The sequence below is a fragment of the Vidua macroura genome, chromosome 8 (genome assembly GCF_024509145.1).
Source record: "Vidua macroura isolate BioBank_ID:100142 chromosome 8, ASM2450914v1, whole genome shotgun sequence".
Taxonomy (NCBI): Eukaryota; Metazoa; Chordata; class Aves; order Passeriformes; family Viduidae; genus Vidua; species Vidua macroura.
In genome coordinates, this window is record NC_071578.1 from 12,169,059 (window position 1) to 12,182,153 (window position 13,095).

The 13,095-nt window shown below is 45.8% G+C and overlaps 1 protein-coding gene across 2 annotated transcripts in view; it reads left to right on the plus strand.

The window, feature by feature from the left end:
- The window catches only part of SH3PXD2A (SH3 and PX domains 2A), a 248,293-nt gene that overhangs the window by 63,791 nt on the left and 171,407 nt on the right, over positions 1–13,095 (plus strand). For both annotated transcript variants that reach the window (XM_053983427.1, XM_053983428.1), the window contains one exon: positions 4,982–5,057. In XM_053983427.1, the coding sequence (XP_053839402.1) occupies positions 4,982–5,057 (76 nt within the window). The remainder of the gene's footprint in view (positions 1–4,981; positions 5,058–13,095) is intronic.

A 13,095-nucleotide genomic window follows, 5' to 3' on the forward strand; every position in this document is an offset into this window, starting at 1 on the left:
GACTCTCAGAAGTGTGCACACAACCCCATATATGCACAGGTGCCTCCTCTCCTCTTCCTCATCTCCCAGCTGGCTGTAGCCCTTCTTTCCTTCTTGGGACTCTGAGATCAGATCAGCCTTGTGAGGAGGGATGTGCCTGATGCCTGACTGTCCTCTAATACTTTACCTTTCAAGCCTAAATTAAAGTTATTATCAGCTTACATCATTTTTAATGAAAAATGCATTTTCTGATGAGCACTTGGAAAAAGGGAAACTGATATGTGTCTTGGCGTTCAGTGTAGGAAGAAATATAGTCTTGGGACCAGTTGAGTGGCCAAGAGTAAGGTGGCAAGCTGGGATTTCTAGGGGCACCTTGCAAAAACACTGCTGCTCTGGGTCATGGTTTGATTTTCAACTGCTCTTTCTCTGGGACACAAGTAAATTATACCCTGGAAAGGGAGAGAGGCCTCATCTCTCTCTGTAGAAGGTCAGAGTTCTTTATCATTTTACAGTGGTGGATGCTGTTTTGCTTGCCAAAGTAAGGGGCTTGCATGAAAGTCACCCTCAGGATCTTTGTCTTATAAATAAATCTCCCCTTGACTGCAGTGCTGACCTCCTGCAGAGCTTTGATTTTTTTCTGTGCATATGACAAACCTGCATCCCCTTGAAAAGGAACCAGAAAGATTTCCACAGTAAGAGGTTATGTGGGTGTCCTCATTTGCTCATTTTAAGAAGAGAATTTAATTCTTCTAACCAGGGGAATTAAAACTGCTGCAAGGAAGGAAGGGGAGGAACCAACAGCCCAGCAGGAACCCATCTGTAGTCTGTGGTATAAGGCATAGGTGGAGGTCAGGTGACTGTCTCAGCAGATTAATTTTAGGGAGTTGGATTTGGATACAAACGTCTGAAACCTCAAAACCAAACCAGGAACAAAGTTCCCATGGCAAATGCCACAGGGTCAAGCCATTGAACAGTTATATGTTCATGTGCCCTGCACTGGTTGGCTTGTAGCAGAGTAAAAGCCTCTCCTTCAATAGAGAAGTTGCCTCTTAGTCTAGGGTGCTCTAAGTCCTTATATGTGCAGCAGAAAGAAGTGTTGTTTCATGAAAATTTAACCAAGATAGGTAAAATGTAGTAAGTAAATTATCAGGAAGCTGTTTGGCTTCTCATCCTCAGAGATGCTACTTGTAGCATCTCAAAGGGTTCTTGTTTTTCTTTATTAAAATTTTTAACTAGGGTTACCATTGCAAAGCAGACAGGGGCAGAATCTTATTTTCACAGCACAGCTGATGTGAAATGACCAGAGGTGCTGTTATCTGGCAAACCCAAATGGTTCTTGTGTGCAGGAGAGGCTCTTTCTTCATGATACATTTGCATTTAAAGTAAAGATGGCCTGAAGCAGAAGACCTGTGAAGGAAGATGCCCAGGGAAGTGGTTGAGTTGATGCTCTGAAATCTTCCTATTTCATTCTTGCAAGTCAAGTGATTTCATGCTTATGTACAAATAGAAAGGTGTGGAGCAGGCCAGTGCTCTTGAGTCTGCTGTCTTTTTAATAAGCAGCAACTCGCATGAGTAATTCCCTTGATTTTTAATGAGATTAATTGATGATCATTTGGTGACTGCTGCAAGAAAGTCATAATCTGGACCACAAGGTTTTATAGCAGGTCTTCTAAAGGAGTTTTGGGCAGAAGCAAGAAGGAAGGTGCTTGGAACAGAAGGCAGGACTGTGCAGGACTTCAGTAGGAAAGATGTAGCAAGCCCAGAGCAGTTTGGAGACGCAAAGACTGGAGAGGCAGTTTTGGTGGTGAGTTATTCATGCATCTGTTTTGCCAAAAGTGAGAGTGGGATGTGTTTGTTCAGCCTGACTCTAGACATGCTGTCTGAATGAGTGGAAAGCTCACTTCCTGGTTTCCATATACCCTCCCTGTTTCCAAAGGGATCCTCCACCCTGTGATACAGGGACATGGTAACATGTTTCTTTCTGCTCACTACGCCAGTTATGCAATTGGAGGCTCCTCCTCATTGTAAGCAGATGAACTGAGTTCCTCCAGTTTTGCCAAAATGCACTGCCCAGCTGTGTTTTCCTGTCTGCCCAAAGCCAACTGCATCCCTAATTTAATTCTCTGGGACTCTGCATCCAGACTTCCGTTCTTTGCCTTCATACTGGGATGATTTTACTCCGAGTGACAGAATTGCTTTTTGATTTAGCAAATTTTGTCCCTAAGTGAACTGTCACACATCAAAAATGTGAGCAACAATTTGTGGAGACTGCCCATGTCTGAGCAGAATAACCTAGGGCATTAAGTGAAGGGTTTTTTTCCATCAATCATATGTGTATTTGCAGTTATAACAAGAATAACTTCCTTTAATGGAAGAACATTTGTCACAGACAAAAGAGTTTTCGACTTTCAGATGCTCTGCAGACATCTAATTAAGAGAACTGAAAATCTGTTTATTGGTCTTTGTCTGTTAATCATGTGAGGAAAGGGCTGTGCCTACCAGGAGGAGTTTTGGTAGTTCAGCCCTTCTTTAATTCCCAGCTACTTCCTTTGTCTCCTCTTACTGTAGGTGGGCTGAGTGGCGATGTTAGGCATTGGCTTGGGACACTCCATCATCTTTGGAAGATTTGGAATGTTTAATTCGAGTCCACTGATGCTTTTTTTCTCCTGTACACATCTCCTCCTCATCTTCCACTTTGCATCCCTCTCTGTGGGTGGGAGGGAATCCTGCTTTTCTAAGACTTTAGCTTGCACTGGCTTTGAATGGCAGAACTGGGTGCAGGAAAGTGCTGAGGAGGATTCCCCACTTCTGCTGCACTTTATTTGACTTTTAACATCCTGAAGGTTCCATGGCTTCTGGAGTGCCGCTGCCTCCCCCAGCTCCCCCAGACCTTCCCAGTGGAGGCAAGAGCTGGGGTGGAAAGTGTAGTCTAGGAAAGTTTAGCCAAACTCCTCCAGCTTCAGTTTATTGTATCTATTTTGCTGATATCCACCCTTTAGATAAATAGCACTAAGTTATACACATTGTGGCTCTCTTGATGTGGTTAAAAAGGCTTGTATTAGCCAGCTAATCTAACTCCAAGAATAACCCTGGGAATTTGACTGTATCAGTTCCAGCTTCAATCAGTCACCACGTAGTAAAGTGAGAATTGCCTTCCTGGCTGAAAGTGTAGCAACAGTGAAACTTCAAGTCAGTAGGTGGGGATTCCCTCCCCCTCTTATTTTTTTTTCCATCTTCTTTGAAGGAAGCTCCTGCCCATGCCTGACCTCAGACACCCAGAGCTCTACCTACGAGAAAACAAAGTTTCCCATTTTCAATAAAAAATCTGTCTCTGTAGGCAGAAAAGCGGGTTAGCTAACAATCCGCAAAGCTATGGTCTATTTATTTACCAGGCTGACTCCCTGATGGGGAAACATGTGGAATCTTTTAAGTTCTTCTTCTGCACAGATGTTGCTTCTACTGCCGAGTTTCCTCTTGATCTTTGGTTTGCTGTGCCATATGGTGAAAACGCTGGAGATGTGGTGTGTGATGGAAGGCGAGAAGGATTCTGCGTGCTTAAAACAAAACCAGTAAAAAATAAAAAAAAAAATCTGACTGTTTTTCCCCAAGTTAGCAAAAAAATATTTTTAAAAGGAAATCTGTCGAGCTAGCAAAACCCTTTTAACTTGCACAGCCTCCCTTTGGACACGTAGCACTGATGAGATTAAATGCTGATTGACGAGTACCCCCTCCCTTCCCCCAGCTCTTGCTGCCACTTTGCGTATTTGTATTGAGCTGTAGATCCAGTTGAGGTGAGGAGATAGGGGTTCTGCAAGGGCAAGTAACACTACTGCTTGCTTTTCCTTCCTTGCCTTCCTCAGAGATCACAGGAGCTGTGGACTGTGAGTTGAAAGATGTCTCTCCTGGTCTGTTGAAAAGGAGCCCTGGGGCTGGCAGGAGCTTTGGAGTTCCCCCTGCCTGAGGGAGCCAGGGCTTCTGAGCAGGGAGGGGACATTGAGCATCATAGAGACATCATGCATAGGAAACACGGGGAGAAATGAAACAGAATGTGAAGATTTGGGTCTCTGTCTTGGCAGCACCATGTGCTGAATGAGAGCAAAAGGTTGCAGAGGGTGAATGGGAGAGATGAGAGGCCCTGGCATTTTTCAGGGCTGGAGTTGGTCTTCTTTGGGCGAGTCCATTAAGGTGTCACTAGAGCAGGTGCATCTTTCTGTCTGAGGCCTTTCAGCTGGTCTTCAGCCTCAGTGGCACTTGTCCATCAGGTCTCATCATCCAAGGATACATTGTAGGGCTCCTTTAGGAATGTCAGATCAGCATGCAGCTTTCCTAGGCTAGGAAACCATGTACTAAAGGCTACTGGGATGAGAGCACACCCATCTTGAGCTGTGCTTTCAGGCCATTCATGGGGCTGGTGTTCTGTGGGATGCTTTGCTCTCTGAGGCCTCCTTGCCTGCTGTCCTTCAGGTAGGGACTGCAGTGGAAGATATTCCCCAAACCCCATCTTTGTCTCCCTGGGAGAACAGGAGCTCTTTCTTACTGGACCAGGGCAGTGGGTCTTTCTGGCTCTGCCATAAAAGCAGAGCAGGTGTTTTATTAGATATGCTTTAATCTGGTTGCTTGAACAGCATTTTTAGCCAGGAAGGTGGTCTTTCAGATGGACAGGTAAAACCTGTTGCTACACCAGCACAGGCAGGCTGTGTATTAGAGACAAGGCGTGTGTGTAGCAAAAACTGGGAGCCTAATTTTAGAATGACAGCAAGGCCAGGCTCAGCTGTCTGCCTGGGCCCCTATCCCAGCTCCTTTGTGCTGCCAGAAACTTGCCCTCCCTTTCTTGGAGTGAATTGTATCATACCTTTTTTAAGTATAGGCTCCCCTCCAACAAGACAAAGTAATTCCTGCAGTTGCTTTTGTCTTAAACCACACACAAACCAAGAGGGTCCCTAGGTCCCTATGCAAATGGTCCATGTTTCCCCCTAAGATGTTTGTTATGCTTCCTTTGCAGATGCAGCTTTTGGACAAGTTCCCTATTGAAGGAGGCCAGAAGGATCCCAAGCAAAGAATCATTCCTTTTCTACCAGGTAATGCTGTGGGGAAAGCCCTAAACAAGATGGCTGAGGGCAGCTAGAGACTGCAATTCCCCAGCTACTGTCTCCAGTACTTTTTGTGACCATTCTTATAAATGGTCTTACGTATATTCTTTTCCCTGGGAGCTCATACACCCAGCCTTGTGGTACCAGACCTGAACTTCCTCCTAAAATAGCTGGTATGGTGTTTAGGGCTCTCAGGGGACCTTTCATCAGCTGTTCAGATTCAGGTTGGCTCATGCCCTGTTACACAAAGGGATTTGATAGCTTCTGGGGGCTGTGTCTTTGGGGTACAACCAGGCAGCCTGAGCTCCAGCGAGACTGCTGGGGACCAGAGTCAGTCTTTGTCATTTCTGGATGCCGTAGCTCTGCAGACACTGTTACTGTACAATAAGGAATGAATAACTGGAATTGCCCCTGTGATAGAAAGGAGACTGAAGGAAGGTTAAATGCAAGTAGGGATTTCTCCAATGCTGGCTTAAAAAGATACTTACTTATCTTTGTAGCCTGAGCCACTGTCCCTCTGACACCTTTTGTAGAGGGTGTGAACATGATGGATATCCTGTCCTCAGGGTAACAGCAAACACTTCTGCATAGCTTCTTCCAGCAGCAGCTGCAGGGATGGCATGGGGGAGATGAGCCAGACCACAGCGTGCTCTTGGCAGTGCAGGATCTGGCCAGCTCCCTATTGTCTGACTGCATGATCCTGGCTGTTGGCTTTAAGTTTGGCTCACTGCAGTGCCTGCCAGGATAAATGGAGTATTTTCAGCCTGTTAAAAGGTCTCTTCTGTCTCTCACTATAAAAAGGAGATCCCAGCTCTCTCCTTAAGGTCTGTGAAGAGAAGCTGGGATGGGAGGGCTTAGTCCTCTCTAGGAGCATGCAGGAGCATGTCTCTAATGCTATTTGCAGGCAAAGCAGCTGCTCCAGATATGTGGTGAGCACAGCTCCAAGGTTACTGGGGAGTAGGGACTTAAAAACCAGCAGCACAAATACACACCAGCATCAGAGCCACAGCAGGGCAGCACAGCTGCCTGGCAATGTCTTGGCAGCCTCCATAGACCTTGTGGAAGGCAGTCCCAGGCTCAGGGTTTGCCCTCTGCAGTGTTCTGTGCTGCATCCAGACTGTGTAGCCAGAGGAAGATGGTGTTGCCATTCATTTCCTGTCTGGGATGAGGAGAAAAGTCTAAGAGCGGGCTCTCTTTGTAGCGGTACCACCAACAAACTCATAGCCAAATCACCTTATGAAACCTCTTCGTGATAAGAAGGGGTACTCTGGCCTGCTTTTCTTACTGGAAAGCATTTTGAGATCCTTGAAAGCACTGTACAGGAGTGCAGATGGCTTCACATGAGGTGCTGTAGGAAAACACTGTCTGCAGGTAGCATTTGTTCCTCCTGTATTGACTGTGACTGGCCTATCTGTCTTATTTTCTCCTAGAAGAATGTTGGCTGACTGCAGGTGGCTGCTCCTCAGCCTTTGTGCAGATCTTAGTGATTGGATGTCCTGATACATATGTGTGTGGTATTTGCAGAGGGTGAGATAAACCCCATATACCCATTACAACACTTCCTACCCTTCCCACCCTCCAGGAACATGAGGGAGATGGTAGTGCCACATGTCCCTGAGGGGAAGAGTTATATCTGGAAAACATTTGGGTTGACTTAGTGTCCCAAAGAGAGAAGCTGCCAGAACAGAATAGACCTCAGCTGTATTTAATTTAAAATTTCTGTGATATATGTTCTACTTTTGATATTGAATCTCTGCCCCTTTCTTGTTGAACTGCTGAACAGCCCCTGTTGCTTTACCCAGGAACAAGGTGACTCAGCTAAATGTCAAACAGTGTCAAACTCCGTTAAATAAACTAGCTGCCAAAATTAGAATATGCATGGCATTTCTGCAGCTGGAGACGTGGATTACGGAAACGAATATCTAGCTATAAACCCCTTTAATTAAAAAATGGCAAGGCAGATGTTTGTACTTATATCCTTCTTCATGAAGATGTTATGGTCCTGCTTGCCTATTCTGGGCCTGATTCAGCCAAGCTAGAGTGGCTCTGCATGCTGTGTTCTGAGTGCCCAGGGTGGCATATTCCATCCTGGAACTCCTGTTTGTTGGTGCTCTCCTGAAATAATAATTAGTGCTTGACTGTGCTGGAAACCTTTTACCTGGAAAACCAAGGAAAATGTAATGGGGTTCAGAGCCTTGTCCCCCAAGGAGAGACCATACTGGGTTAAGCAGCAGGAAAGTGCAGTTCTTCTTTCCTCCAGCCACCTTTGTCTTATTTTCATCAATTTCTTTCTTCAAATATATTTACCCTCACTTCTCCCTTTCACAAATAGGAACTCTATGGCTTTCAGTGCCATGAAGAGATGCAAGGAAATTATAAACAGTGCCAGGTAGTCCTGTAGAAAATGTCCTGTGGACAATTTTGTAGTTTTGTTTTACTTTTTAAGAGTGACTTCCTTGCCTTCAGTTTTTTGTGATTTTTTTAAACCATACTGAGAAGGCAAAAGTGATATTTTTGTCTCCTTTCCTAGTTTTGTCTTCTTCCCATGAGTTTTTCCATTCTTCTCTCTGCTTTCCCTTTCTAATGTTGGAAAATCCTGCATTGGGAGGAGTTATGCAAAAGAAAACTGCATTAGAAGATCTGTGGATTGGCCAGAGAGCATTTTTGTAGCTGGTGGTAGGAATTTTTTTCTTTGGAGGGAAACTGTGAAAGAGTCAGAATAAAATTTGCTGCAAAAAAACCCTCTCTAGAGCAAAGACAGTTTGTTGCTCTAAGAAGACATGGATGGAAAGTGCTGTTTGAATGTACCAGCATGGCTGTTGGTTGAGCCCATTTGCAGTACATCACCTCTCCTGCTGCATGTCTGAAGAACGATCTTTAGGGTGTGGATGAGTAGTTTTTCTCCCTCGCTGTCAGGTACTTTTACATCTGCATCAGCAGAGAAAAGGGGATCTGGATTTGGCCTCCCTTTTCCAGGGATCTTGAGGTAATTAATGAAGGAATTTCAGCTGGAAGGAGAAAACTCATCTGCTGAGTTTCTGGAGACCACAGTGGCAAATGAAATGGCAGAGATGAGGCGATGCAACTCTGGGATTAACAGTTTTGCAGTGGTTGACCCAAGACCCCAGGGCTTGCATTGTTTTTCATTTCTCTTGGCACTAAGTGGGAGGGCCATCTGGAGACAAAGCTGGAGGGATGTCAGCTCTTCTTGCTCCACTGTGTCTTCCAAAGTGCAGCCCTGGGGAAAACGCACTGCATGGCATGAAATCCTTGTGTCATGCTGGGCTGCAGATCCCTGCCTTGGAGAGAGGCTTGGGCTTGCCATGGCATGGAGGGCTGGCCATTGGTGATGGCAGCTCCTTGCACTTCCCACACAGATTCCAGTTTGATCCCTGCTGGATTTCAAACCATTTTTGACCCCCACTGAAGAATCAGGAGTTTTTTGCATAGGATGTGCCAGAAGGGGAAAATCCTCAGTGGGTGTCTGCTCTGCAACTTCCATGCTGCCTGGAGAGGGAGACATCCTGTTCAAGGAGACTGCTTTGTGTGCCTGGTTTTCCTAACTCTTGGGAAGCTGAGTCCTATCCCAGGGGAGCAGGATGATCAGTGCAGGCTGCCCTACCAGCTTGGTCAGGCAGCTGGAGGAACAAGGCTCCAGTCCCTGCCTCCAGTGCTTGGAGCCTCTACCAGAGATGCACCTTCTCTCTTCCTTTTTTTTCCCACTCAGGTTTTCCTTCTCCTTGGCTAGGGTGAGGGAAGAGGAAATATCCATTTTGATCTATGTGGTGCCAGTGTAGTTTGGTGGCTGTGTCCCAGGGCACTGGGAGGGATGCCAGCATGGGGGATGAGATGTCACCCAGCTGCTGTCACCTCGCTGTGCCCCGCTGACCTGCTTTACCCCCGAGAAGAGAAATGCTCTGGCACCATCTCAGAGGGGTCTCTGGGACTTTCTCCTTCGTGGGTAGTGGGAGAACACGGTGTGCCTGCTGGGGCGTTTTATGGACAGGCAGCAAATTGAGGGCGGCAGAGATCCCTGCTGGTAGTGCGAGTTCAGCCCTGTTTTCTGCTCCAGAGCTGTGGCGAGCTGCTCCTGCCGGGAACAGTGGGTGGGAGTGGGATGAGCTGACACCTGCCTGGAGGGCTTTGCCTGACTGCCTAATCTCTGGGCAAGGCTCCCGGTTCCCCAGAGAAGCCCCAGTGTCTCCCAGCCAGGTTTGCTGGAGGCTGTTCCTGCAGCAAAGGGGAGTCGGAGGAGCGAGCCCCAGCCGAGGGCAGAGCCATGTGTGAGTCAGGAGGGCTGCGGGAAGGGAGAGGTTGGCTCGCAGAGGGCGCGGGCGGCCGTGCCAGCGCCGCCCAGATACCTGGGGGTGCCGCCGGGAGCCTCCCCTTGGCACAGTGCGGGAGGATGGGGAATAACCTCTCGCCAATGCCGGCTGGGACCTTCCTCACCTCTGTTCCTGCCACTCCCGGGCTCCAGTGGGGAAGGAGATCTGCCGATGAACTGCATCCCAGGTGCTTGTGTCTGCTTCTTGGTTTCGGTTTGAGGTGTTTGGTTTGGTTTTTTCCCCTCCCCTTTCCAGTGCTGAATTTGGGGAAGATGAAGCTGCGGAAAAGGGCTTCAGTAGGTTTGCAACAGCAGAATTTTGTCCATGGTGATGAGAGCAGGGTTGGTTTGTTTCGTTTTCTTCCTCTCACCTTTGTATATTCCAACTTTTTGTCTTCTGTTTTGCTCCGGGCTGGAGGAGAAGCAGAGTTTTGTTGAGAGATTGTGTGCTGGAGCAGAGATGATGAGTTCATCCTCACACAGCCAGCACCGCAGGGACCCTCGGATCCAGCCATTCATGTTCTACCTGTGTAAATCAGGACCAGCATCAGCAAAATTAGGATTTGGCCATGTGTGATTTTGTCAAAGGTGCTGCATTTCAGCAGGGTACAGTGCGTGGAAAGTGCTTTCAGCATTTATTCTGCCCACCTTGGGAGGCAGTGGGATGATACTGTAAGGCACACACTGGCCAAGGAGGAGCCTTAGAACTTTTAGAGATATTTTTATTACAAGCTCTTTTCTCCTTTGGAGAGCTGGTTGCTAGCAGAGCATTTAAAAGGAAATGTATTCCTTGTTCTAATTCTTAGCTGTATTTTATGTGCAAATTTCATATTTGTTTTTAATTTTTGTTTATTCTGCCCTTCATCAGTCTGAGCCAGGGCAGCAAGTTATTATTAAATGATTTAAACTTTTTTGAGTAATTTTAAATTCCTCAGAATTGCATCTCTGACCTACTCAGAAATGAACAACACTGCAGCAGTTCAAAACCAGTCAAAAAGTTGCATAAAGATTAAAAAACCCAAGAGGGATCAGATAAGATGTGCATTGATGAAGAGAATTTTATGTTTTAGATTAAAATATGAATTAAGTTATTTGAAACGGTGTTCCTTTAATATGCAGGGGTAGTCTTACAGGCATGATAGGCATACACACACATACACTACAGAGTCTCAGATGTCTGGTTTGCTGAGCCTTACCTGTGTAACATCAGTAACCGAGATTTTCTACTGCGCTTTTCTGAATATGAGGCAACAAACTCCCAGAAGAAAGAGGGGCTCTGTCCCATCCCCTTCCACTACCTGCAATAAGGCAGCATTGCAGTCCCCTGTCCCCATCTCTGAGGAGTTGGCAGAGGGTGGAGAGGTGACCCATGGCACTGTGGCGTGAGATACTGTGGGCTTGAAGAGCTATGGAAATCTCTTTGGGGGCCATTCCATAATGCAGTGCAATTTCATTTTAATATGCGTATTTTACATTTTTCTGCCTGTTCTCTGAAAGGGGAGAGTGCTTCCAGGTTTAAAACCAGCTTATGTTTGAGCCTGGATATTGTGTTAGCAAGACAGCTAACAGGTCCTTGGCTTCTTTCCACTCCATCTTATTTAGGACTTGGGTGATGCTGAGCTTCTGGTGAGCTGCCCTTCAGCAGCTCCTATTGTTTGAGTTCACAGTTTCTATTGTGTCTTTCTATTTTCTGCCTTGCTAGGAGAGCTATTGTGGAAAATCCATCTCCTGTCTCTCACAAGAGGAGAATGGATTTCCTGTCGTCTCTGGGCTTGAAGGGAAAGCAGGGGCTGCCGGGAGGAAGCGGCTGTTCCTCAGCCGGGCGGCGAGAGGATTGATGGTTTTGAGGGGAGCAGGCGTATTCTTTTCTTTAGGCTCTGTGGAGATATTTTTAGGGTTTAAGTGTTTTCTGCTTGAAAGACAAGTTGTGAAGTATGAGGTCATAGGATGCCCTAAGGCTGCTGCCTATTGAAAAAGCTGTGGAAAAGGCAGAGCTGCCCACTGAGGAGGGAGCTGTAAGGAGTCCCCCAGACTGGAGTGCAGGGGGCTGCTGGCTTTGCATGCTGAATCTGTTTCACAGGTTGGGCTTTCTGAAGGTCTTTGGGCATTAACTGGGCATGAATCAAGGGTCTGATTCCATTACAAAAGGAAGAAAAAGTGGAAAAAAATAATGCTGGTATCTGCCCAAGTACCTGGTTCTCTTCTCTCAGTCTCTTCTGAGTCCCTTCTCAGCACACTGGTCCAAAATCCACCAGCTGACTGTTGAAATGAAGGACTGGAATAGAAAAGAGCTATGGAATCTTTTTCTGGGGCTTGTGAACCCACTCTTCTCCCACAGGTTAAGAACTCGTGTTTTGCTCAACCAAAAACTACCTCTGGGCATAAATCAGCATATGCAAAACATAATGTGCCTCTTATTAGACTACTTGAATCTCCTGATGAGGATTTTGTAATGATCAAGCCACAGTTTCTAGGGAAAACAAAGAATGAAAAGGGATTTGGAACTTGGTTTCCTTGAAGCCAGAGCTAATGTTTTTTTTGTTGTTTTGATTTTTTTTTGTTTGTTTGGGTTGTTTTTTTGGGTTTTTTGGGGGTTTTTTTTGGGTGGGTTTTTTTTTTGTGTTTTTGTTTTGTTTTGTTTTGTTTTGTTTTGTTTTTTGTAGCTCTGGATGCAAGACTGAAAGGCCAGGGAAGGTTTTCAGTATAGTCTAGCTGCCTGGACTCCTTGGGGAAATATACAGACATTTTTACTCAGAAATTAGTTGGATTTTGGTTCTTGTTTTAAAAGGCAATAAATAAACACGATTATAGACTTGAAAAGCAGTTTGAGCTGCATTGGGCTCGTCGTTTCCTCAGGCAGCCATTCCATATGAGTGTGCCCTCTACTACTATAATTACTTTTTAAAAATAACTCTGCAAGTCTGTAATCTAAAGTGGGTGGTATGTAGCAAGTCTGAGAGCATTCTGCATTCAACCCACAGACTGGGGAGAGGGTGACTTTGTATAAGGGCTTGCTTGTCTTCCTCTCTGGTCTGAAATCTGACTTTTTCCCACAATCCATCAACAAATGGCCCATACAATGAAAGTGCTTTTTAACACAGTAGTCAAGCTTGCCAGGGACTCAGATGGCTTTGCAGCCCCACAGGCTCTAGATATTCCCTCTGGATATTACTTATCTACCTAATCTTGCCTTTGTTGTGTTCAAATTTAAGTTGCCTAGGCAATACAGGAGAGAAGAGCCCAGCTGAGATTCAGAACTAAGTAACAGTCTAGACCTATGTTTGAATCTGTTTTCAGCCCACTTTGCCTTTTGGCTGGGCCAGCTTGATTTATTTATATACTCACATGATTAAAATAGGTTGTGATTATTTTTTTTCCTGTAGATTGGAAACAATGGACCTGGGAATTTGCTGCTTGATTCCTCCTACTTTATTTTCTGTATCTATTGGGCTTTTTAGGTGGTAATATTCTCTGGTGTGCTGTGTTTGCAGATCTCCCTGCTCCACAATGCAGCTTTTTCCAGGCTCTCATGAACATTGTCGTTACTCGTAAGGGGATCTTTATACTCAGGAGCAGAGTGAGGGGATACTGCAGGCAGGGATTTGCCCAAGTTAATCTATTTTCACTTATAATGAAATAACCCATGGCCCTGTCTAATCCCCTGTGGGGTTTCTTTTTAGAGTTTAGGCCCATTTAAAGGGA